The 26,694-nt window shown below is 38.6% G+C and overlaps 1 protein-coding gene across 4 annotated transcripts in view; it reads left to right on the top strand.

Annotated features, from left to right (window-relative positions):
- Positions 1 to 26,694, top strand: part of CTTNBP2 (cortactin binding protein 2) — a 149,874-nt gene that overhangs the window by 65,187 nt on the left and 57,993 nt on the right. For 3 of the 4 annotated variants that reach the window (XM_043589329.1, XM_043589330.1, XM_043589331.1), the window contains exons 4-7: positions 12,152 to 13,796; positions 19,766 to 19,969; positions 21,329 to 21,428; positions 23,924 to 24,074. In XM_043589329.1, coding sequence (XP_043445264.1) covers positions 12,152 to 13,796; positions 19,766 to 19,969; positions 21,329 to 21,428; positions 23,924 to 24,074 — 2,100 coding nt within the window. Of the gene's footprint in view, positions 1 to 12,151; positions 13,797 to 19,765; positions 19,970 to 21,328; positions 21,429 to 23,923; positions 24,075 to 26,694 lie in introns of those variants that run through there. The other variant, XM_043589332.1, reaches the window with a different exon arrangement.

Raw genomic sequence — 26,694 nt, 5'->3', positions numbered from 1 at the left:
AGCACGTGTTTAGGTTGGCTTAAGCATGGTAGAGTGCAGCTGGGAAAGCTAGGGGACCAGGTCTTAATCACCCAGCATCACTGACAACTGCTCACTGTCAGTCACGTCCGCAGTGGGTGAAGCTTCTGGTGGTGAGAGGTGAATACTGTAGCCTGCTGATGCCAGCATGACTGCCATCATGCTCTAGGCCTTGAATGTTGCCTCCCCTGGCCCTGCTTCTTCACATCACTCACCTCCAAGTTAGAGCCTAAGAGCAGATGCATCTGATTGGCCAAGCTTAGGCCCCACGCCCTCTCCCTGGTGATGAGGAAGACTGGGAAGGCAGCTATGGGGCATATTTAGCTTCTACAGAGAACCATAAGGTGGAGAATTCTCCTGACATAGGAAGGAGTTGCAGGTGCTAGACGACCAAGGAAATGACAAACGAGCCAGAAAAGAACAATCAATTTATTTGTTTTAATTTATTTCATATGCCTTTTTCTTCCTCTGATTGATAATTGTACTTGGTTCCATCACTTGTATTCAGTACTCTCTACTTCATTATAAAATGGTCACTTTTTTTTCAATATATGAAAATTATTGTCAAATTGGTTTCCATACAACACTCAGTGCTCATCCCAAAAGGTGCCCTCCTCAATACCCATCACCCACCCTCCCCTCCCTCCCACCCCCCATCAACCCTCAGTTTGTTCGGTTTTTAAGAGTCTCTTATGCTTGGGCTCTCTCCCACTCTAACCTCTTTTTTTTTTTTTCTTCCCCTCCCCCATAGGTTTCTGTTAAATTTCTCAGGATCCATATAAGAGTGAAACCATATGGTATCTGTCTTTCTCTGTATGGCTTATTTCACTTAGCATCACACTCTCCAGTTCCAACCATGTTGCTACAAAGGGCCATATTTCATTCTTTCTCATTTCCACGTAGTACTCCATTGTGTATATAAACCACAATTTCTTTATCCATTCATCAGTTGATGGACATTTAGGCTCTTTCCATAATTTGGCTATTGTTGAGAGTGCTGCTATAAACATTGGGGTACAAGTGCCCCTATGCATCAGCACTCCTGTATCCCTTGGGTAAATTCCTAGCAGTGCTATTGCTGGGTCATAGGGTAGATCTATTTTTAATTTTTTGAGGAACCTTCACACTGTTTTCCAGAGGGGCTGCACCAATTTGCATTCCCACCAACAGTGCAAGAGGGTTCCCGTTTGGCCACTCTGACTGGCGTGAGGTGATATCTGAGTGTGGTTTTGATTTGTATTTCCCTGATGAGGAGCGACGTTGAACATCTTTTCATGTGCCTGTTGGCCATCCGAATGTCTTCTTTAGAGAAGTGTCTATTCATGTTTTCTGCCCATTTCTTCACTGGGTTATTTGTTTTTCGGGTGTGGAGTTTGTTGAGCTCTTTATAGATTTTGGATACTAGCCCTTTGTCTGATATGTCATTTGCAAATATTTCTTCCCTAAAATGGTCACTTTTTACAATGGAAATACAATTTAATTTCAAGGTGCTTTCTAGACTTTCAAGAATAACATGATAATCTAAATAATATTTTTTAGGAAGAATATTTAGCATGTTTTATACATGAATTTTTAGTTCATTCATGAGTTTTTAAAACAAAAAATTTTTTTTAATATTTATTTATTTTTGAGAGCAAGAGACAGAGTTTGAGCATGGGAGGGGCCGAAAGAGGGAGACACAGAATCTGAAGCAGGCTCCCGGTTCTGCGCTGTCAGCACAGAGCCTGACATGGAGCTTGAACTCACGAACCATGAGGTCATGACTTGAGCCAAAGTTGGACACTTAACCAATTGAGTCACCCAGGTGCCTCATAAATCTTTTTTTGTATAATTGATTTTGACTCCCCAGGAGCATTGCAGAGTGAGTATTAAGCAGGGGTGGGGGCAGTGGGGGAACTGGAGACTGAGGCCTGTGGTTCTGAGCAGAGATTTAGAAGAGAAGGTAATTAACTTGATCCATGTCTTACCCTCCCTCTCTTGAGACTCTAGATCAAAAGGAGTGGGCAGATGAGAACTGCAGAGCCCAAACTGCTGACTGGTAACTACAGCTCCTATGAAGAAAAACAATCTTGTAATGTATCTTATTGTTACGTATTTGTTGACCAGGATTGGGCAGATGGGTGGAGGTGACCAGGTGGAGAAGGGGACAAGGATGCAGTGAACGTTGAATGGTTTGGGGGCCCAATGAGGAATATAGTTAAATGTCGTAAGAGTATTTTGTGGTTGTAACAAACATGCACTCTACTTTCTTATTTTACAAATGACCATAATTGCTTTCCTCTCTGTTTTCTACTTGGAATTAGAACAAATTGACTTTACATTACTGCTCTGCTCCCACCTACATAGTTTTCCCTTTCATTCTGTAAAAACAGTTGTTTGGTGCTTCTTCATTCATGACTTCCAGTCTGGGTGCTATTCCTGGAGCAACCACCCACTTCCTCACTACCAGTGAAGCTGTCTTAGCTCTTCTAAGCTCTTCCACACAATCCACTGCGTTTTGCAAAAGGGGTTGGTGTGCTCATGCAGACGTTGGCCACTACTTGAAAGTGGTTGTGAATAGATTCAACTCAGACAATAATATGACAAAATCAGCTAGAACTCTATAACCTGTGTATATAGGAGGCTCTGGTTCCTTTACAATTATAGTAGTATGTGGTTGAGTTGGGTAGAGACAGCTACCCAACTCATTAAGTCCACAGCCCCTCAATCACTGCTCAGAACTGTCCCAGATTGAGCCAGTGAGAGCCCTTTTAAGCTGGCTTCTTTTGATATGTTTCCCTCATTCTTTGAGTACTTCCTTACTTTCTTGCAGCAAGATATTACAGGCTCATATTTTTCCTCTCCCAACCCCTGGAATCGGCTTTTAGCCTCAGGAGCACTAGTTTCCTTGGTGTTTACAAAACAAATCTAGAGCTAGGAAATTATATATATTTATCATAATCATATATGTTTTTATAAACACATATTTATATTTTATTTATATGTCTATTGTTATCAAGCCATGAATTCACAGTGATATTGACACCTCTGGTTCTAATCCAAAACCATAAGGATGTTCTTTTCCTTTCTCTATTTAAAATTAACTCTCTGGGGATGCCTAGGGGGCTCAGTCAATTGAGCATCAGATTCTTGATTTCAGCTCAGATCATGATCCTCAGGGTCATGGGATCAAGCCCCTTGTCAGGCTCCATGCTGAGCGTGGAGTCTTCTTGGGATTCTCTCTCTCTTCCTCTGCGCCTCTCCCCTGCTCACATGCCCTCTCTTTCTCTCTCTTAAAAGAACTAAAACTAACTTCTCTTCAGTGGCTCCCATTATGCTTCAATTTATTTACTTGTTTACTTGAACCTAGAACACACAGAGTAGTATCAGAATTGCTAAACCATAATACAATAAAAAGCAAACATACAAACCTGGAATTCACTATTGTTTACAGTTCTTTAAGGAAACATTTACATGAAGTAAAACACTTACATGAACATCGTAAGTGTACAAATTGATGAGTTTTAAAAATGCATACACTTGTGGAATCTGACCCCTTATAGGATAGAAAATATTTCCATCACCAGAGAAAGTTTCCTGGAGTACCTTCCCCTAAGTTCCTTCCCCAATTCAAGCAACCACTGAATATTATTCTGATCTTTTTCATCATCAACTAATCTTATCTGTTTACTAGACCTTCAGGTAAATGATGACTGTAGTTAAATATTAAGCCTCAAATGCAAGAACTCAAAGCATCTCAATTTTTTTTTTAATTTTTAAAAAATGTTTTATTTTTGAGAGAGAGCACACAAGTGTGGGAGGGACAGAGAGGGTGGGACAGAGGATCCAAAGCGTGCTCCACGCTGACAGCAGTGAGCCCGACGTGGGGCTTGAACTCACAAACCGTGAGATCATGACTTGAGCTGAAGTCGGACACTCAACCGACTGAGCCACCCAGGTGCTTCTTTAATTTTTAACATTAAAGTATAGTTGACATACAATGTCATATTAGTTTCAGGCATACAACATAGTGATTGGGCAATTCTATACATCATGCAGTGCTTACCATGAGAAATGTAGCTACCATCTGTCACCATACAATATTATTACAGTCTTATCGACTGTTTCCCTATGCTGTACTTTCATTCCTGTGACTTATTTAACTGGAAGTTTGTACTTCTTAATCCTCTTCACCTCATCCCTTTACCACCCTTCTCTTCCCCTCCCAGGCGACCATAGTTTGTTCTTCATATTTATGTATTTGTTTGTTTTTTGTTTGTTCACTTGTTTTTTTTAGATCCTACATGTAGCGAAACCATATGGCATACATGGAAGGATCTAGAAGGTATTCTGCTAAGTGAAATAAGTCAGGCAAAGAAATACCAACTTTGTTTTTCTTTATCAAAATTGTTTTGGTTATTTTCATACAAACTTAAAATCAGTTTGTTGGTTTTTCCAAAAGTTTGCAGGAATTGAATTTTTTTTAAATTTTTTAAATTTATATTTATTTTTTGAGAGAGAGAGAGAGAGCATGCAAGCAGGGGAGGGAGAGAATCTTAAGCAGGCTCCACACACAGTGCAGAGCCCGACATGGGGCTTGATCTCATAACCATGATACCGTGACCTGAACTGAAATCAAGAATTGGATGCTTAACTGACTGAACCACCCAGGCACCCCAGAATTTTATTGAATCTGTAGACTAATTTATTGAGAGTGGACATGAAGAAGATTGAGTGTTCCAACCCATTATCATAGCATATTTCTGCATTTTTAAAGTTTTTTTATAGTTTCTTTAAGCAATGTTTAGCTTTCAGTGTAGTGGTCTTAAACGTCTTTTGCTGAGATTATTCCTAAGTATTTTATGTTTTTGATGCCATTGTAAATCACCCTTTTTAAAACATTTTTTTTCCAAATATTTATCACTAGGATACAGGTATTGACTGATTTTTGCATGTTGACAGTATATCTTGTCATCTTATTAAACTTGCTTATTAGTTTTCACAGTTGCTATGTATATTATATCTGATTTTATAGGTAAACAACCGCATCATCTGCGAATAGAGCCCATTTTACTACTTCCTTTCTAACTTGCCTATCTTCCGGCCTGCCTTCCTTGTTCTTCCCGCACCCGCATCACTGCACTGACTAGAACCCCCCATGGTACAGTGTTGAATAGAAGTAGTGAGAAGAGACTTCAGTGCTTTCTCTGTTTCTCAGGGAGGATACAGTCTGTGTTTCACCATTAAGTATGATGTTAGATGTGCTTCTTTACAGATGCCCTTTATGTCATTGAGGTTTTATTCTATGTAGAGAGGTTTTTATCATGAATAGGTTTTGCATTTTGTAGAATGGTTTATCTGCACCTGTTGGTGTGGTCATGGTTTTTCTCTTATCTTTTTAAGGTGATGAATTACACTAATTTTCAAATACTGGAACAACTTGCATTCCTGAGGTAAACTTCAGAGAGTCACCTCTTACTAATCTTATTTATATATTGCTAGATTCAATTTGCCTGTATTTTGCTAGGGAGTTTTGCATCTGTATTCATGAATGATCATTTTTCTGTAAATTGGAAAAAAATGCTTGACTGGTTTTGATTTTAAGGTAATTCTGGAATCAATATGAATTAGAATATTTTCCTTTCTCTAAAGGATATGTAGAAGTTTGACACTATTTCTGTCTTTAATATTTAGTAGACATCACTAGTAAAGCCGTATGAGCTAGGACTTTTCTTTAGGGGAAACTTTTATTTGTGGATTAATTTTCTTTTCTTCATTTTTTAATTTTATTATTGTTTTTATTTTTTGAGTGTGAATGCATATATATGTGCATGCCAGTGGAGGAGGGGCAAAGGGAGAGGGAGGAAGCCAATCTTAAGCAGGCTCCATGCTCAGTGCTGAGCCTGACTTGGGGCTCGATCTCACCACCGTGAGATCATGACCTGAACTGAAATCTAGAATCAGACATTTAACTGACAGAGCACCCAGGCACCCCAATTTGTGGATTCAATTTCTTTAAAAGATAAAAAGCCATTACAATTTTCTATGCCATTTTATGTCCTGAAAGTTGTGTGTTTCAGAGGAATTTGATTTGTTGAATTTATTGACACATAGTTATTCATTATTTTTAATATTCTTTCTGTAGTGATATTTCTTCTTTTATTCCTATTATTTATAATTTGTGTTTTCTGTGTAGTCCAATCTGTTTTTTTAAATGTTTCACAATATTATTGATATTTTAGATGAAAAATGTTTGGCTTTGTTAATTTCTCCATCATTTGTGTCCTGTTTAATTGATTTATTACCTTTGTCATTCCTTTCCTTTTACTTTATATTGGCTTAACTTCTTTGAGTTTCTTAAGGTGAAACGTAGGTGAATTATTTGAGATGACCCTTCTAATATGTGCAGTTAAAGATAAAATTTCGATATCCTCTGCTTTAAATGTTTTAAATTCTCTCCTTTCACTGCATTCCATAGATTTTGATATGTTGTGTTTTTATTTTCATTCAGCCCAAAGTCTGATCTGACTTCCTTTGTTTTCTTCTTAAAGCTTTATACTGCTTAGAAGTATGTTTTATTTTTGAATTTTGGGGTGTTCTTAATCTTATTGTGATTTATATACAGTTCTGTTGTCAGAGGACATATTCTATAAGATTTTAGCCTTTTGTAAATTGTTGGTGGTTTTTAGTAGCTCAGCAAGTGAATCTGAAAAGACTGTATCTTCTGTAGTATTGGGGTATTGTGTTCCAATGCAAGTCAGCCAAGGGTGTGTTTGTGGTGTTATTCAGATCTGTAGTGTTGCAGATTTTTCTTAATCTAGATTTTTTTATGAGAGAAGATTGTCATTATTATAGGTTTATCTATTTTTCCTTTTATTTCTGTCAGGTTTTGCCTCAAATATTTTAGAGATAATTTAGCCATCATTTGTATTATAGTTTCTGTGTTTGTAATGTGTCTTTTTTTTCTTTGGCTGCTTTCAAGATTATTTCTTATCCTTGTTTTCAGCAATTTTACTATGATATGCCTAGGTATGATTGCTGAGCTTCCTAGATACTTCCCCTCCACCCCAAACTTGTGATTTTTTTTGTCCATTATTTCTTTTACTATAGTTTTCCTCATTCTCTCTCTCCATTTTCGATTCCAGTTATGTAGAATTTAGACCACATTATATTGTCCTACAGGTCCCTGAGGTGCTGTTCATTTAACGAATTTTTTTCTGTATTTCTTAAATTGGATACTTCCTTTTGTTCTGTTTTCAAATTCACTGTCCTTTTTATTCTACTCAAGTCTGCTATTAAGCCTATTCAGTGAACATTTTTCATTTTAGATTAATATCTTTTCTAAGGTTTCCATTTGGTTCTTTTTTTCTTTTCTTTTCTTTTTTTTTCCCCCTAGTTTCCATTTCTATGCCAGGATCCTCCTTTGTTCAATCATCGTGATGATATTTTCTTTGAAAATGGCTCCTTTAAGTTCCCAGTCTACTAATTCCAATATGGATCATCTTTGGCCCAGTTTTTCGAATATGTTTCTCTTGACAGTGGATCACTTAAAAAAAAATTACTTTGCATGTCTAAGTAATTTTTTTTATATATTAGACATCCTGATTAACATGATGCAGACCTTCAGGATTCTGTTATCTTCTGAAGAGTGTATTTTGTTCTAGTAAGCACTTAACCTGGTTATATTCAGACTCCAAACTGTCCCCTTACAGCTGGCAATAGCTGAAATATTTGTTCAGTTCTCTCAGACATTAAGCAGCCACCTCTGTCGTTCAGTGTGGAGTCTCCCCCATGAATGTATAAATCAAGAGTCAACCTAGGATTCGGCTGGGGCTAATTGTGGCAGCCCTAGTTTCAATTTTGACTCCTTGAGCCACTATAGGGAGTACTTGTGCTTGAGCTCCTGCTGCCAGTGCTGTCAGGACAGGGAACTGCCCTCACTTGCAAAGCTATGCAAGGGCAAACCTCATCCAGTTCTGTTGGCTCCTTTCAGATGGGAGAATGTACTCCTCTTCTGTTTTTACCACTTACTACGCTCCAAAGCTTTCAAATAGTTACTTTTTTAAAATATTTTTTCCAAATATTTTAATTGTTATCTGCCAAAGAGATAGTCTAATAAAAACTATTTCACCATTATTGGTAGTGAAACTTTCTCTGATGTACTTTGTAATTGTTGAATGGTAACTGCTATCTAAGTTACTAAAAAATCCATCCATATGCTGAATATGGTCTATTCTCTAGATCATTGTTTGCCTGAAAATGTGTTTTCAGAGGAAAAACACTGCAAAAATGGCATACTTTTAAATAGCTCAAATAATTATTATATTATTAATTGAAAACATAACATTTTTTAATGCCAGGCACAATGGCATATGTTTTATATGCATTGCCTCATTTAATCCAATAAGGTAATTCGTATTATTGCTCTGTTGTGCAGATAAAGGAACCAAATAGAAATGATCTGGTGAGAGAATTTACCAAAGTGACACAGCTAAGGTGTTTGGGATCAGACCTTAGTACATCATCACTTACTCTTGCAAGCACAAAGACTTTGTCTCTGGGCCAAAATGACCAAGGAACTTTTTTTGTAATATAAAAAAAATTTTTTTGTATATGGAATATACATACATTTTATGTATGGTTTATAAACCAATTGGGGCCAGTAGAGAGGAAGATGTTTAATATTTATAGAGTGTGATAACTGATAGAGCAAGGCTCAGGTGACAGGAGAGAATGAAGTTAATTGTTGAAGAAAGTCTGTCCTTGGACAGATGGAAATCCTCCCTTAGAGTGAAGGGAAGGAAATATATTGGTGTGGTTTTAAAAAACAAACAAAAACATGCTTAAGAGAGGAGACAGAATGTAAAGTGAGTGATTTTTTTTGATAAGAGAGTCTGTTAAGGTAGACTGAGAGTTTGTTGAGTGGCTGTTGGGTGAAGTTTTAGGGAGAGTGGCGGAAGTTTAAATAATTCCCTGAAGTAAATGGTAGAGGAGGCTAAACAGTTAGTAAGAGTGATTGACTGGAGCTCAGAACTCATCTGGAGCCCTATGTTTGCAGGTGCATTGATTATGTGGCTTCCTCTGCTGTCTATGGTGACATTAAAAAAGACTTGTGTTCATCTGAGATAGGATTTACAAGGTCTGAGTGGTGGAAGGACAAAGATACAAAAAATTATGGGTGCTTTTTTCTTTTAAGATTTTATTTTTAAGTAATCTCTACACCCAATGTGGGGATTGAACTCATGACCGCAAGATCAAGAGTTGCACACTCCACTGACTAAGCCAGCCAAGCACCCCATGGGCGCTTTTGTAGTAGTATAGTTTTCTGTATAAATATGTGAGATTTGCTGAGTTGATCTGTTAGAAGTCTTTCTTGAATTTGATTCCCAAGTGTGAGGTGTAAGTTATTTCAAAAATAAAATGTGATGATCCCTAGTGAAGAAATAGTGTGGGCAAGATGTATGATGTGGTGAGAAAAGCTTGGAACAGTGGCTCTGAGTGCCATGATCCTGACACTGATTGATTAGATGACATCAGAGAAATCACTAATTTAGCCCCCAGTTAGTTGTTGTGCAAAATGAAGGTAGCCCTTAAAGTTCTACATCTTTTTTTTTTCCAGCTTCCAAGATAAATGATGGAACTCATTTTTAAAATAAGCTGAAAATTGACCACTAGGTTTTGCTTTTTCAACATTGCCATAAAAATTTAGGGCAGTGGTTAATATAAAATTTAAAACCTTCTTAATAGTTCTAACTTTGTGTATGCCTTCCGCAGAAACTTACTATTTGACGTATTTAGAAGGATTAAATATGCTTTGACTATAAGTCACATTTTCTGTGAGGCACCTAGATGAATAAAACTATGTATATAAATATAGTAAATGACAGCATTATTTTCCCCACGTCTTACCTTACCTATTTAGGAAATCACCCCGTAAATTTCGTGTAGTAGAATAGAGTGTATGCATATAAACAATCTTCATTTATTATTCTGGGGGAATTCTCTGTATTCCTGATCACCTACTTATAGGACCCATGCAATGCTATTCAATTTCTTCAAGGCAGGAATCATCCTAAAGTGAATGAATAATCTTTGACTCTAATGAGCCATTCTCTCCTTTTGGTTCCCTGACTGTGAAAGTAATGGATTTATTTTCTCAGCAGGGTGAGAAACAGGAGCACATTCTCACAACTGCTGGATCATGTGAGCATCTCCTTCTGTTACTGATGACTAAAAACTGACTTAAACAATTACTGGATCTCATGAAAGTATATTTATATTTAACATCTGGGGTTGGTAGTCAGTGGGGGGAGTCCTTTCTGTGTCTTTATCAGTTAGATCTGTAACTTTTATGAATCTGAGGGCCCTTTAATGGACTACCAATGGAATGCTTCTCTGGCTGGGAAGGTGAGGCATGTGGACCTGCCTGACTGCTGCAACCCAGCTCGGGGATTTGTCCTTTATGAGCACCTCATGGCAGATGCTATTCTGGAAAGAAGTGAGAAACTTATGCAGACATGTTACAGTAGTGCTTCTCTGAGGTTGTAAGGCCTGTATACCCAGAAAGGCCATCAGGGTGCAGAACTTTTCTTGTTTCTGTGAACTACGTTAATTTCGTGCATCCAATCAACAATTTATTAAGCACCACTGTGTGCCAGGTCTTGGGAACACAGCAGCAAAGAAGACATAGTCCCGCCCTCATGGATTCACATTCTAGTGGGGGCAGGTAGGTGCTAAACAAAGAGTGATGAGTACAAGGGTGGAAGAGACCATTGTTTTCTGTGGGGCAGTGAGAAGGAGGCCTCACTGTAAAGGTGATAGTTGAGCAGAAGCCTGGAGGAAATAAAGAAGTCAGACTTCTGTGCTCTTGCATGCTTTTGTGCATATTAAAAAACCACACGTGGAGATACAAAAGTATTTAAAAGCTCCTTCTCTTTTTTTTTTTTTTTTTTTCAACGCTTATTTATTTTTGGGACAGAGAGAGACAGAGCATGAACGGGGGAGGGGCAGAGAGAGAGGGAGACACAGAATCAGAAACAGGCTCCAGGCTCCGAGCCATCAGCCCAGAGCCCGACGTGGGGCTCGAACTCACGGACCGCGAGATCGTGACCTGGCTGAAGTCGGACGCTTAACCGACTGCGCCACCCAGGCGCCCCTAAAAGCTCCTTCTCTACAATGAAACTAGAAGAATGTTCTTTTTGGGAAAGCATGAATCCTAGGGGCCTGTGGCTTGGTGGGCAGACGGGGTCTTTTTGTGAAGGAAAAGATGCCCCTTCTTTCCAGGCAGATGCCTGGACAGATATTGGGGGAGTAGACAAGGGCTGGTTTTTGGCTCCGGCTCACCTCTCCATCACCTCTCCAGCTGGTCATCGTTGTGTGGTGCACAAACTCCTTAGCCCAGGAGCCCTGCATGAAGGTGTGTGGTGGCATTCTGGGTAGGAGAACCACAAGGTCAAAGATCCTGAGGCAGGATGGTGTTTAAGAACCAGGGAGGCCAATGTAGTGGAAGCTAAGGGAGCAAGAGGGATTGGAGGAGACGGGGTCAGACTTTGGGTTTATTGATAGTGATTATAATTTTAGTAAGATATTTCTTTAGTTCTTGCAGGTTTTCAAAGAACTTTCATATATGATTTTGTATGATTTCTAGAGCAGCCCATCATAAGCATGCAGTTAAAAAAAGTAATACACTTAGCAAGTACGGAAGCATAGAATTTAACTACAGTTCTGTTTTCAGCACTTTTCTTTATACTGCACCTTAAAGGTTCATTAGTAATCTTAAGGCATTTAAACTTAAAAAAAAAGCGACACCAGTTCCCTTACAGAGTTCTATTTTTTACAAAAACAGAACTTTCTGAGCTCTGTTGTGATTTGAAGTATCAGATTACTGTTCTTTTTCTGTAGTTCAATAGATTTTTAAAACTTCTCTATTGCTGTGACTTAGATGTACTCATTAAGTCATTTGCATCTATTTTCTCATTTAATGAGTATCTAAAATATTATCTTTCATATCACAACACATCTTAGAACTGTGGCATTTTAGCTAACCCAAACCATACAGTTGTTACACAATTAATAAAACTCTCACACGAAGCACTTCTTTGGCTGAAAGAATTCTCTGCATATTAATCGGGGCTGTCCTATGAATGTCTTTCAGCTGGAGATGGAAAAGCTTCAGCTACAAGCCGTTGAGCAAGAGCACCAGAAGCTGGCGGCCCGCCTGGAGGAGGAGCGGGGCAAGAACAAGCACGTGGTCCTGATGCTGGTCAAGGAGTGCAAACAGCTCTCAGGCAAAGTAATAGAGGAGGCCCAGAAGTTAGAAGAGGTGATGGCCAAACTGGAAGAGGAAAAGACAAAGACAAGTGCTTTAGAAGAGGAACTGTCTGCTGAGAAACGAAGAAGCACAGAGATGGAAGCTCAGATGGAAAAACAGCTCTCCGAGTTTGACACGGAACGGGAACAGCTTCGTGCTAAGCTGCACCGAGAAGAAGCACACACCACTGACCTCAAAGAGGAGATAGACAAGATGAAAAAAATGATTGAGCAACTGAAAAGGGGAAATGACAGCAAGCCAAGCCTCTCTCTGCCCCGTAAGACAAAAGATAGGCGCGTGGTCTCCATATCTGTGGGAACAGAAGGACCTGTGACAAGGTCTGTTGCTTGCCAGACAGACCTGGTGATAGAAAGCACTGACCACGTGAAGAAGTTGCCTTTGACTGTGCCCATAAAGCCTTCCGCAGGTAGCCCCCTAGTTCCTGCCAACACGAAAGGAAATGTGTGCACCGGTGCCGCTCTGGGCAGACCAGGTATTGACAGGCAGGCTTCCCATGGTGACTTGATTGGCTCCTCTCCGCCTACTGTCCCACCTCCAAGTGCAAACAGAATTGAGGAAAATGGACCCAGCGCTGGCTCAGCCAGTAGCACACCCCCACTTCCCAATAGCACTGCCCCTCCCACCGTGCAAACGCCAGGCATAGCTCCCCAGAGCTACTCACAAGCACCGCCTGTGCACAGTTTACATTCACCGTGTGCCAATGCGTCTTTGCATCCAGGTCTCAATCCACGAATCCAAGCAGCTAGATTCCGATTTCAGGGCAATGCTAATGACCCAGACCAAAATGGAAACACTACCCAAAGTCCTCCATCAAGAGATGTCTCTCCTACAAGTCGTGACAACCTAGTGGCCAAACAGCTAGCTCGGAATACCGTGACCCAAGCACTGTCGAGATTTACAAGCCCTCAAGCAGGAGCACCCCCAAGGCCTGGAACAGCCCCCACAGGGGACGGTGGCACCTGTCCTCCAGTCGGTCGGACCAGTTTAAAGACTCCTGGTGTAGCACGAGTTGACAGAGGAAACCCTCCTCCTATCCCTCCAAAAAAGCCAGGGCTCTCCCAAACTCCTTCTCCACCACACCCCCAACTCAAGGTTATTATGGATAGCAGCAGGGCCTCCAATGCAGGGGCCAAAGTTGATAACAAAACTATGGCTTCGCCTCCTTCCAGTTTGCCACAAGGGAACAGGGTAATAAATGAGGAGAATCTCCCTAAATCATCTTCCCCTCAGCTGCCACCAAAACCATCCATAGATTTAACTGTGGCACCGGCAGGCTGTGCCGTTTCAGCCTTGGCCACGTCTCAGGTGGGTGCCTGGCCTGCTGAAACCCCTGGACTGAACCAACCTGCATGTTCAGAAAGTTCCCTTGTCATTCCCACCACCATTGCCTTTTGCTCTTCCATAAACACTGTTAGTGCCTCATCCTGTAGAACAGGTGCCTCAGACAGCCTCCTGGTAACAGCATCAGGTAAAGGGATTGCAATATTATACCCTTTTTTAAGAATGTGGCCTGTCTTCTCACTTGCTTTAATTTCCTTCACATTGCCTTGAAACTTTTTTTTTTATTTGATAGTTTTTTCTATTGCTTTCTATTCTCTTTTCTTTTCTTTTTCTTTTTTCTTTTTTTTGGTTGTTGTTGTTGTATTTTTCTTTAAAGGCTCCAGGGTATGGTGATTCATCTTGCTATATGAATTACGGTTCCTTTATGCTAAGTGCTTTCTTTTTTTAAAATAATCTGAAAGTAATGGTTTGGAGCACATGGAGACCATTAATTTAGAGATACTAAAACATTTTCCATGGGAAGAAAGACACGCTGTTGCTTCTTTTCAAATATTTATCTCACAAGACTTTAATATTAGAGGGTCATCACTAGACAATCTGTGTTCCATTCTATCCCTTGTGAGATAACGTTAAAAAATCCTTTCAAGTGGTTATTAACACTACAGTCTATCTTGGGGATTATCCAGTTGATTAGATTCACTCTGTAACTGGTGTGTTCTAAGTTTTAATATCGGTTTGATACTTTTTAACATCAAAAATAGAATATATATGTTTTAAGTCTCTGTTCTAAGTTTAGTTTATTTCAAGCTGTTTACTCTGTTCCAAGCTGTTGTCTTCCAACCCTTGAACACAGATGGATAACTTAGCATGTGGGCCATATTAGAAAAGGTTTTCATTGCAGATGTGGTTTATGAAGTCACTGAATCAGGGACTCTTACACAAAGAAGCTGATAAAAAACTGGATTTTCCCCTTTTGTTATATGGTGCTAGAGGAAGCATTGCTTTTTATTGACGTGACTGGATTAGTTCTTCACTGAGGAAATGCGGCTCTAAAATAACGTTGTAGTGTCAAAGTTCTGTTGAAACTTGAGAGAAGTCTCTTACTGTGGGATCTTAGTGGCTACCAGAGAACACTGGTTCTAATGAGTGGGAACTTTAAGCATTGAAGGAAGGTTTGGGTAGTGTTGCATTTAAAACTCAGGGTAGGAGGAGTGGGAATGAGAAAAATAGGTACCACTGTTCCTGCTAGTTGTTAGGTAATGAGAGCAATATACCAGGACTCACTTATCCAATTATAAGCTGTCTCCTTGAAAGTATGCTGCTTGAGAGGCTGTTTGTATTTTGGTGCATAATTGGGAATTGGAAACCGCATGGCCTTTGATGTCAGTCAGATCTGCATTAGAATCTAGACTCTGCAATTTATGGCTGTGTGTTTAGGTGATTTTCTTGGACTGAGCAAGTTTTCTCATTCCTAATATGGAGCTTATGCTACTCATATGGGGTAGGGTGGCTATTAGGATTAACTATCATAACGTGCAAAGAGCTTGGTATTTTAGCAGCATGAGTGATGAATAAATAGAAGTGATATTGCTTCATTGATACTGTTGCTTAAAATATTTTTGAAAATTTGCTTTAGAATTGATGTCACTATTATTGCTTTGTGATGTCTTTATAGATGTTCAACATTCCATACTTTTTATTCAAAATGGTATACCCGAGCTGGACAGCCCTTCTCATGGCCTAAAATGATGTTAGCTTCTTCCATAGCTAAATCCATGCTCAAAGGAAGAATTTTTGCCACCATTCAGGAGAATCAGAGAATGTACTGTAAGGTCTTAAGGCAGTGACAAAGCACAGGTTCCAAAAATGTTTGCAGCAGTGGTGGTGCTGTTGACATAAACTCACAAACTGTAAAACAGAAAATACTTCCTGGGATACAGATAAATTTTGTCAGTTTGTAAGAACTACAAACCCATCTTCACTTTGTACCTTGATGCTTTGCCATTTATTGCCTCAGTGGTTACTGTGTTCCAAGGTTCAGCTTCAATGTCTTTTGGTTTCAGTAGAAAAGCTTTAAAATCGGGATCCATAACCAAAGAACATTTTGTCAGCAGGATCTTTAGTTAAACTTTAAAGACTCAAGAATTCCAAGTTTTTTATACATTGGCCAGAATGACCTAACTAGGACAGAGTGGAATTGTGGATAAAGGAGCTATAATCCCTCTGAAAAATGCCCTTTGCTTATATCTAGAGAGCAAAGGAGAAGAAACAGTGGCAGCAAAAGAAGTAGCTGCCACTGAGGATACGTGAAACTGATTCCTCATTTTCTATTCCCTGATTTTGCAATTTGGCCAAAATCTCAGAATTTCAGGATTATGCTTGGTGGGATAAGTTTCTGTGTTATTTGATTACAAGGAGTTTCGTAGTCATTCGGCAAGCTTTTGGGAGCATGTAGTCTGGGGAATAGTAAAGTTATTACAGTTACATAAGAAGGGTGATTAAATCAGCCATGGGTGTAGGTCAGCCTAAATTTTCCAAATGAGATCTAGGATTTCAACTGCTTTCCGTTTGGATTGCCCCTATTTTTGCTGCCATGCCATTGCAACTAGGAAGCACCAGAGCTCCCTCCATCCTGCTTCTTAACCTATCTGTGCCTGGGTGAGCTTGTGCCTCTCCAGATCATAAGCTCATTGAAGGTGATTAATCTTCTTAACAGCCACTAATGCCATTGTGGTTGGTAAGAGAAGGGCATGAGGACAGAGCTCCTCTGCCAAATCCTTGGTAGATAGATCTCTGTTCCAAATTCAGTGAGAAAAAATGCTCTGGGCTGAGTCTAAGAAGGAGGGTTAGTCCATTTCTGCCTCTCTCTAGTATCACCCTAAGAGCACATTCGCTCTGAGTCATTAGCTTTCTCCTTTAAAAATGAAAACATTGACCCAAAAGAAAAATAATAGTTCCAGACCAGAAAGACTTACTAAACTTGCCTGTTGAATTTTTCAAACAGCAGTACACTACCTCTCCTTTCTTGGAGAACCACTAGATCCCATAATCTTTAAAACTGTAAAGTTCTGAGTTTCTGTATCAGCTTACATCTGTGACAGACAAACAGGATTAAGCTAAAGTACTGGGGAGAATTGCAATGACAAAAAGATACCATTTTAATTACTCTGTTAGCAATTTTTATGGCCAAATGTTAAATTTTTAAATGGCATTTTGAATTCTATAAGTGACCTAAAATGTCTTGTTCCTCCTGAACTTGTCCAATGAACACGTTTTAACTGTTAGATGAGCAGAGGCCTAAAACCAGAAATCATCCCAGGCAACTGAGTTTTCATACCCTTGGAAATTTGTTTTTGTTTTTGTTTGGTACATTTTGTTTAATTTGGTTCAGACAGTTTTTCTTAGTTAAACATACACTTAAAAAATTATCACCCATGTATGATTGGCTTAAAGTCTAAATCCAAAAATGAGATTGATCTGAGCCATGACATTAACCTTCTCTACACTCTGAAGCTGATGCCAGAAGCTGTTCTCAATTCCTCTTCCCTCTTGCATTGCATGGTCTCCGTTCCCTTCGTCCACCGCATGTTACTAATGTTTGCAGACTGCAAAGCTGAATGACCTTTTTCTAACATCATTAAAGTAGCCGTATGACGCAGGTCTGTTCTCCCATTACTTAACCAGTTAATGAATATTACCGTTTCTTATCTTTGTTGGGAGTTTCGAATGAACAATAAAGTCTCATGGTGAAGTTTTTTTTTTTTCCAGTATTTATAGCAGGATTCATTAAAACAAGCAATTGGAAATGACAGTGGGGATAAAAAAAATTATTTAAACTTTAAGAATACTTGGTATTTATGGAGCATTTTTATTTTGTAGAATATTTTTAAAATATATTGCACACCTCTAAGCTAAGGAAATAAAAATTCATATATATTCCTCTGTTGCTTTGTCTGACAGAAAACTATGATTCTTGGGTGGTCTAAAGATTGAGAAAATTTTTGAATAAGATATTTTCTCTTTCAGATAGCCTGGCATTAAAAATAGGGCTTTCCAGGGTACTGTATCCCAAGTTTCCACATAAGGCAGTTAAAAATATATCTATATTTAATATTCCTCTAAAGCATAGAATTGCATTGGAAAGAAAGAAAGAAAGAAAGAAAGAAAAAGAAAGAAAGAAAGAAAGAAAGAAAGAAAGAAAGAAAACCCAAAAGAATAACAAACCACTTGATATATACCTGTTGATATTCTTTACAGGGTATCAATAACCCAGACGCTTTGAATGAGATAGAGGAGGTGGGGGTAGAGGGGCTCAGAGGGAGAGAGAGGGAAGGAGAGGGGTGGGGAGAGAGGGCCACACAAGCTCCAGGAAACTCACTGTGTGTGAGCCACATTCCCTCCTGTTCCACCGAGGACCTCCGTGCAATGCCTTCATGTTACCTTTGTGTTTGCTATGCAGTCAAGGCATCATACCTTGGTGTTTATAATTTCTCTGTTTATCATCCATTTCTAATAAGTACTGATTTAATTTTTGTGGGCTTGTTTTTTTGTTTGTTTTTAAGAAAATACAAAAGGTAAAATGTACCAGAGAGGAGCCTTCTTGTAAGTATGAAGTAAAAATACTACTTTTGTAAGAAGAGCTAATGAATATCAATGGGAAAATATCATAAAGTTTAGATAAATATTTAATTTTATGAGCATTTGAATTTTGTATGTCATTGCAGCCTAATAGGGTAAAACAATAAATTATTCATGGACCCAAAGAATTAATTATGAAGATGTAATATCCAGCTTTTAATAAGCTGTCTAGTTTTATTTTTATAACTTGCTTTTTTCACAAAGAATTTTTAAAATACTAAGGAATCCTTTGATTTTAATATTTATTACTTTAATGTTAATTCTCAATTATCTGAATCTATTGCTTACTAATGTAACACCCATATACTTAGAATATTATCCTGATAACCAAGGTGGACAGGACATAAAACATCCATCTATTGTGTCCTACTACAGAGAATGTTACTGGATTTATGTAGAAAATGTACCCTGAGGAGTGAATATGTGCCCATAGGCCCCTGCATCTACACTGACGTTACTCTGAGGTATTTGGGGCTTCATAAGGAAGAAAGTAAATAACTTATTTTGAAAGTTAATTGTATCTAAAACACACAAAATACCTATATATCACATTGAATAAACATTTTTACTTTACTGTTTTTACAGCCTTTTGACCAAGGAAGAATTCAGAAAATTTTCCATGCTATATGCAGCCGACTTCACACACTTAACAGATTCTCTTCTAAAGCTGCTAAATACTGATGAGAAATATCTAACTATGATAACTCTTATGATTCTTGTTAAAACTATATGGTAGACTGTCCTGTTTTGTTGGCTGGCTAAAAGTTTCTGGTACACAATTTGTAAAGATGGCCACAATTTGTAAAGATAAAGTCTTCAGAATTGTGTATTGAATATTTGTGCCTGAACACAGTATTCTGGATATAATTATATGTGTTGTGCTTCTATAGCTCTGGATACTAAATAGCACTTGGCCCCCTCCATTATTTTTATTCCCAAATAAGGGAATTCAAGGAATATAGATTTCCTGGCAGTATTTGGTCCATCTTAATGGTCTGTATATGATTTTTAGTTATGTACCTTGCAAACATTGCAAAAGGAAAATCTGTATTTCCTACAGTTATTTCTATCCTATACCTAAAGATGTCCATTCAGTTTTTCAGACTGATATTGAAATTGAGGAAATCCATACATGATTTCAAAATTCAAATTGTTTTGAAACCCTGAAGAGGAATTTGAACTTTCAAATGAGACAGCCATCTAAGTTTCCTAAAACCAGTCACCACTTTAACATTTATCTGTGTAAGATTGACAACTAAAAGTAATTTGTCACCATGGATGTTGATTTAATTAGCAGATGCAAGATTGAAATAACAGTACAGATTTGTGCTAAGTAAATATTAACAGATTGATAATGTTAGAAACCACATAATCCTCTAAGGGTATGTGTTCGTGTCTGTGTGTGTGTGTGTGTGTGTGTGTGTGTGTGTGTGTGTGTGTGTAATTCAGAAACAAGTGGGTAATACCTGTCTCTTGTCCTTGCTCCTACTCTCTAACTAGGGTCACTTTAACCCACAGGCTGGTCACCCTCCCTAACCCCTTTGCTAATGAGTGGTGGTCCTGCCCCCCTGGCTGGCAGGCCCACCCTTCTTCAGCAAGCTGCTACCCAGGGAAATGTCACTTTATTATCAATGCTGCTTAATGAAGAAGGACTGGACATTAATTACTCCTGTGAAGATGGCCATTCTGCCTTGTATTCTGCTGCTAAGAATGGACATACAGGTAAAGATGGCGAGATCTTACCTCATTGTACCACCCTCTTGCAAAAGGATGGAGAGCCAGAAGCACTGGTAACCATTGTTAGGAGCAAAATGTTCTTTTGGTTTTGATTTTTTTCTTACAGGTAGTAGTGGGTAATTTTTTTTTTTAACATGATTCAAAGACCTTGTAGATATTGAAAAAAAAATCCCAATTGTAGTTCTGTAAAAATGTAAGATTTTATTGCAGCTAGCAAAAAGTAATCTTTGATATTATGTACAATGAAATGTATTGTGTATGTGGAAATTTTGGGTCTACTATGATAAAGCACATTTTAGAATAAAGCCTTCCATCTGTGATCACTTTAGTCAGCACAAAATAGCTCCAGTTTGTCTGTTAGAAATACTTGTGTGTGAACGTCAAAGTGACAGGGCTTTCGCACATACTATAGTGAGGGCAAATTTTAGTAGTTAGGGAAGGTCATGGGTCTGAAACTGTTCTGTAGTGGGAACAATTTATAGTTATTTGGATTTTTTAAGAGAACTGAGAAGTTCCACAGCTACAAATGACATATTGACAAAGTCTGGGAATTATTCTTGTTTCTTGTGGTCTAATTTACTAAAACGTATGGTAGTGCAGAAAAAGATGATTTGACTGCAAATCCAAAATCAAATAAGCTGCATGATTGTCGAGTAATTCATAGAAGTTTTCAGAGCTTCGCTGTGTTCAAGTGCACTAAATGGAAGAATCTAAAAGTTTTACAAGTACTTTGAAGTTCTTCTTTACTTCAGAAGCATTGTGGGAATTTTCCTTAATGTAGAGAAATTAAGTCTAGTAAATGCCATGAGGAAAATGAGGCCTAGATGATATTTATGCCGGAGTCAGGTAACTTTGTGTGGGATCTCCTCACCCATGAAATTAAGTGTAGGATGACCACCACACAGAAGCATTTTAAAGGTTAAATATCACAAAGTGAGAATTTAACTATTTAAATACAAAGAATGGTATTTCAGTTTGGTAAGTAGATTTCATTCTATCCAATAACATTCTTTCCTGGGATAGGCTCGTAGAAAAACATGGTGAAACATTTTCTGACACATAACAGTCCTTTAACTCATCAGCAACTCCTCCCAAAGCAACACACGTACACACACGAATATCATGTCTTAGGTGGTGAGTCTGGGCATTAAAATCCTCAGGAAAAGAGTCTACTTTCTCTGTAAAATAGTCTGTGGAGTCTCATATCCACCACGATGGAGTTGTCAGATGGACTGTGCATGGGAGAGGTCCTTTGAGTTTAGCATCTATATAGAGCTCCTTTAGAATTTGGCTCACCATAACTCTAAATGGGGAATGTAAATGGCTTTCTATTAAAATCCATAGACTGTGTGAGATTGCTGCTGAATGCAGGAGCCCAAGTCAATGCTGCTGATACAAATGGCTTCACACCCTTGTGTGCCGCAGCTGCTCAGGGACATTTCAAGTAAGTGATGCTCTTAATTCTCCCCCCCCCCCCCAATGGAAAGAGTCTTTTTATAATTTGCACACATATTTTAGTTCTGGTTGCATGTGTAAACTAGTGCTTCAAATCCATTGGCAAATAAATTCACTAAGTATATTTGAGGATTTAAATGCAATGTAGGATCCTAAATTTACTTTTTCTTTTCTTTTTTTTTTTTTTTAATTTTTTTTTCAACGTTTATTTATTTTTGGGACAGAGAGAGACAGAGCATGAACGGGGGAGGGGCAGAGAGAGAGGGAGACACAGAATCAGAAACAGGCTCCAGGCTCTGAGCCATCAGCCCAGAGCCTGACGCGGGGCTCGAACTCATGGACCGCGAGATCGTGACCTGGCTGAAGTCGGACGCTTATCCGACTGCGCCACCCAGGCGCCCCTACTCTTTTTCTTAAAAGGTAAATAGCTGTATATGAGGGCAGTAAAGAAGAGAAATAAGTTATGTTTCAACCTCACATGAATGAACTTGCTTCTAAAGAAGATAATCTATAGTCTATCAACATATATGTGGTGATAAAATACACTGTTTTAAAGACTGTTACTCACTGTTTTCCATTACCCCAACACCAAAAAAAGCTTTTTTTTTTTTTTAACTTATGATGGCATTAAAAACAAATCCTAGGGGCGCCTGAGTGGCTCAGTTGGTGAAGCAACCGACTTTGGCTCAGGTCATGATCTCAAGGTTCCTGGGTTCAAGCCCTGCTTTGGGCTCTGTGCTGACAGCTCAGAGCCTGGAGCCTGCCTTGGATCCTGTGTCTCCCTCTCTCTGCTCCTCCCCCACTCATGCTCTGTCTGTCTCTCAAAAGTAAATAAACATTTTTAAAAAATCCTAGAATTATATTAATTAAAATAACCTTAACTTCTTATTGGCAGTTGATTCAGTGTTAAATCTCAATATATTCACCTTGTCTTATCGTTTAAAAAAAATTGAAGCAGTAACTTTTCATACTAAAAGTAATTAGAGCAGAAGCCTAAAAGAACCTATCAATGGAAATACATTTAAGTTTAGCAGGTTTCTTCAGTAGCTTACCAAGTCAGTTGAATATAGACAGGCCTTTTTAAAATTAAGAGTCATAGTTTAATCAAGTAGAATGTCACTAAGTTGCTTTCTCTTCCTGTGCTGAACTGTTGTGTAGGGAATGTAAAGCTGTTTTCAACTTTTTATCTAACCATCCTGATAGAAATGTTCTTTAACGTATTTCTTGATTCCTATAATATGGGTTGTAAGGTTCACACTGTTATTATAAATGTAATTCTTAAATATTCAAAATGCATCCTTAAATTATAATATTTTTTCTGTATGTCTAATGCATACCTCATGAGCTTATTGTTGAGGACCATAGATACTGGTTTTGCCATTACGTTTTGCATGTATCCTGAGTCCTCCGGAAGGGATTTTTTCTTCAGGGCTACGCTTTTACGTTTACTGTCACTGGGCAATATGTAGTGCAGCTTACTTGGAAATTATAGAGTCCTAGGAAGGCAGGCATGGTTGGCTTTGCAAAAACGAAGACCTCTAGGGGTTGATTAGTTTAAATGTGTATGAGATACAAACAAACGTCAATATGTAACTTAAGTTTTAAATATATATGAATAAACCAAATATTTTCAAGAAAAGCCCAGGGAGAAAAGCATATATCTGAAGTAAATAAATGAATATGGTGTAAATTGCCTTTTTTTTTTTTTTTTGTAAATTACTTCTTAATTTGATTATGATTTAGCCCTCTTTACTCCGTTTATTCTCATCTGATTTTACAAATACAAGCTCTGGGTGTTTAGCCAGTTACTAAGTGCTACGAAGTCTTGAATTTACCTCATTTCTTTCCTCCTTGATTCTCAAGAGCAGTGAGTTTCTGCTTAGATGTCTTTTTCCTTGTAAACTAGTCCCCCTTCAGAAGACAGGATAGCCTCTGCTGTCTCTTCTCCCCAAGGCAGCCCTTTTCTCTGCCTCCCTGCTGCCTTTTATAGTGGAGGCACATGGTGCCCTGCTGTCTGAGCTATTTATAATTATTTTCTCAAGTGAAAATCTCAGAATGACTAAGCAGTCTTTTTTCAAGGTTTAAGTGATTTTGAACCACAAATAATATATATGTCAACCACAGTTCCACCATTCATCCAAATTAGTTAAACATACTGCAAGCACTTTTTTTTTTTACAAGTTGTTTACAGAGAAGTGTCAAAACCAAGTTTTAGCACTTGACCAATGCTGCTATTTAAAATTTTCATGGGGGTAAATTTGTGGCTAAAATATAGCTTCTAGCCTTGCTATAAAACAGTATCCATCAAATAAGACCCACAGTAATTGATACACATCTATATATCTATAATATATTATATATATAAACAATTGATGTAGAAAGATACAGAATTGCTTTAGCATTATTTTCTATAATTAACATCTTGGTCAGATGCTTCAGAAATCCAGCCAGTTTTAGTGTAATTAATCATGATCTTGTGTTTAGGTGTGTAGAATTATTAATTTCATATGATGCTAACATTAATCATGCTGCTGATGAAGGACAGACACCTCTATATTTGGCCTGTAAAAATGGAAGTAAGGAGTGTATTCAACTCTTATTGGAAGCTGGAACTGATCGAAGTGTAAAAACCAGAGTGAGTACCAGTTCTTTGGGTTTTGTACTATAATTTACCCTGTCGGCCAACTCTATAGCTAGAAAAACAAAATACACCAAAACCTTGGATTGCGAGTAACTTGTTCTGTAAGTGTTCTGCAAGATGAGCAAACATTTCTGATAAATTTTAACTTGACAAACGAGCGGTGTCTTGCAATAAGAGTAGTACACGATACCAAACATCACATGATCACAACTGAGCCAATGGTTCTTGAAATTCGCTTTGATATAAGAGTGCTTTGGATAACAAGCATGTTTCCGGAATAAATTATGCTCGCAAACCAAAGTTTTACTAAAATAGAGGCTGCTTGGTGTTGCTTTTAGGATAACAGATATGGACAGTGTCTGACCTCTGACTTCTGTTTGAGCATCTGCTAATGAAAAGCCTTGTCTGGTAGCTTAACTGGTCCTTTATACTCTGAACCTCAGATTATTCACTGTAAAATAGGAAACTGAATACCTGCATCCTGGCTGTTTTCAGAATCAGGGGATATAATGGAGGTGTACTTTTTACTCACTCAACAAATACTTCCTGAGCACTAGCTATGCTAGGGACAGAAGAGACAGCAGGATGTGAAACAGTCCTGCCATCATGGATCTTATATCCTCATGGGGCAGGAGGGGTGACAGTAAACAAGTAAGTAAATAGTTAGTAGCTGGATGTTTAGAAGATGGAAATGCCTGGGGTCGGCACTACGTCAGAGGAGTTGGTGGGAAAAGTCTTCATTGAAAATGTGACAGTTGAGCCAAGACCTGAAGGAAGCATGGGTGTGCGCCATGAAGAGATGGGAGCAGCGTACCAGGACTGAGGCAGGAGAGCAGTGCAGGCAGATCTTTGTGGCCAGAGGCCCACCCCAAAGGGCCTTGTGGGTCATTGGCAAGGACTTGGAATAAGGGCGTCGGATGGATAGCTTTGAAGAGAGCAAGGACGTGAACTGACTCATTTTTATGAGTCACTCTGGCTGCAGGTTTAAGAATAAACTGTAGGAGTGGCAGAGCAGCTGCGAAGAGAGAGCCGCAGGAATCTTGTTTTACTCCAGGGAAAAAGTAATGGTGGTTTGGATCAAGGTTGAGGGGTAGAAACAGTGGGGATTGGTCCAATTCTAGATATATTTTCAGGATGCATCGTATAAAGAGCCACAGAAGTATCAATTGTTGCAGTAGTGACAATGGTGGCGATATAAAACTGCATATTGCCTGAGAGATCAGGCTGTGAAATCAAACCTTTTTGGGCTTGGACCATGCCTACACACAGCTGTGTGAGCTTAGGCAAGGTATGTTACTTCTCTGTGCCTTGGGTGACCCCTCTACAAAATGAGTCTAAGGGTATTAAAGTGAAATTAGCTTATCTACATAAGGTAGTTGGTATAAGTGCCCTGGGAATTGTGAGCAGTAAACAAATGTCAGCTGTCCCCATGGTCACCATCACCATCAATTACAACGTAGGAGTCAGTTGTAACACGTACAAACAAAAGGGAGTTTTGTCACAAGACAGTGCCCATTGTCAGTACTTAGAGGAGGGTTATTTGTGCTCACTGTTCTTCCTCTGACTGATGTTTGTTATTGCTAAGATCATGCAGCACCTCACAGAGTTCAGGGTCATTGTCTAATTTGCCTGAGAACTAGAAGCACTGTGTGTAGAAATCCACTAGACCCCAAGTCGCTCTTGACTCCATCCCACACAGTTCTGTTATCTCCTATACAAGGTGCACAGATAAAGTCCAAGAGATTTAGAAACTGCAGACTTTTGGAGTCTGATGCATGGAAGAGTCCTTGGATGATACTTTTGGCTCAGAAAATGTACACAGAAATGCATTCGAAACAAACTTTTCAGTCAGCCCTCCCGAATTTGTCTTCATCAACTCATTGTGAACCACTTGAAGACCAAGGAATCTGCCCTGTGCACACTGACATCCATTTCTCTGATGGGACCCTCTGTGAGCTTTAGGAGTTATGGAACTTCCATCATGATCCATTCTTCATTGGGCTCAGGAATTACTTTAGTTTTGTTTTTGCAGCTTCCTAGAATATTTAAGGTATAATAATCACCATCCTACCCTATGTTCCTAATGAAAGACAAGTATAGACATTCAATTTCCAAAGGTTATCTGAACCTTGGATTACTTCTGTTAATAGAGAATTGGTTATGTTGTGTATTCCTCTCATAGGAAACATCCTTAAGATTTCCTAGAATAAAAAGCTGCATTATCTAATTTATAGATCACCCTTAAATCCTGTGGGTTTTGTTTGTTTTTGTTTTAATGGCAAGTGCACTCCTTACTTAATCTCCATCATCTATTTAACCCACCCCCCACCCACCTCCCTCTGGCTTGTTCTCTGTAGTTAAGACTGTTTCTTGATTTGTCTCTGTCTTCTATTTTTCCCTTTGCTTATTTGTTTTGTTTCTTAAATTCCACATTTGAGTGAAATCAAATGGTATTTGTCTTTCTCTGACTTATTTCACTTAACATTATACTCAAGCTCCATCCATGTCATTGCAAATGGCAATATTTCATTTTTTATGGCTAACTAATATTCCATATATATATCTCACTTCTTTATCCATTCATCAGTCAATGGACACTTGGGCTGCTTCCATA

Source organism: Prionailurus bengalensis, chromosome A2 (assembly GCF_016509475.1).
Source record: "Prionailurus bengalensis isolate Pbe53 chromosome A2, Fcat_Pben_1.1_paternal_pri, whole genome shotgun sequence".
NCBI classification, from domain to species: domain Eukaryota; kingdom Metazoa; phylum Chordata; class Mammalia; order Carnivora; family Felidae; genus Prionailurus; species Prionailurus bengalensis.
Note: the sequence above shows the minus strand (reverse complement) of the source record. Positions and strands in the feature narration are given on the sequence as shown.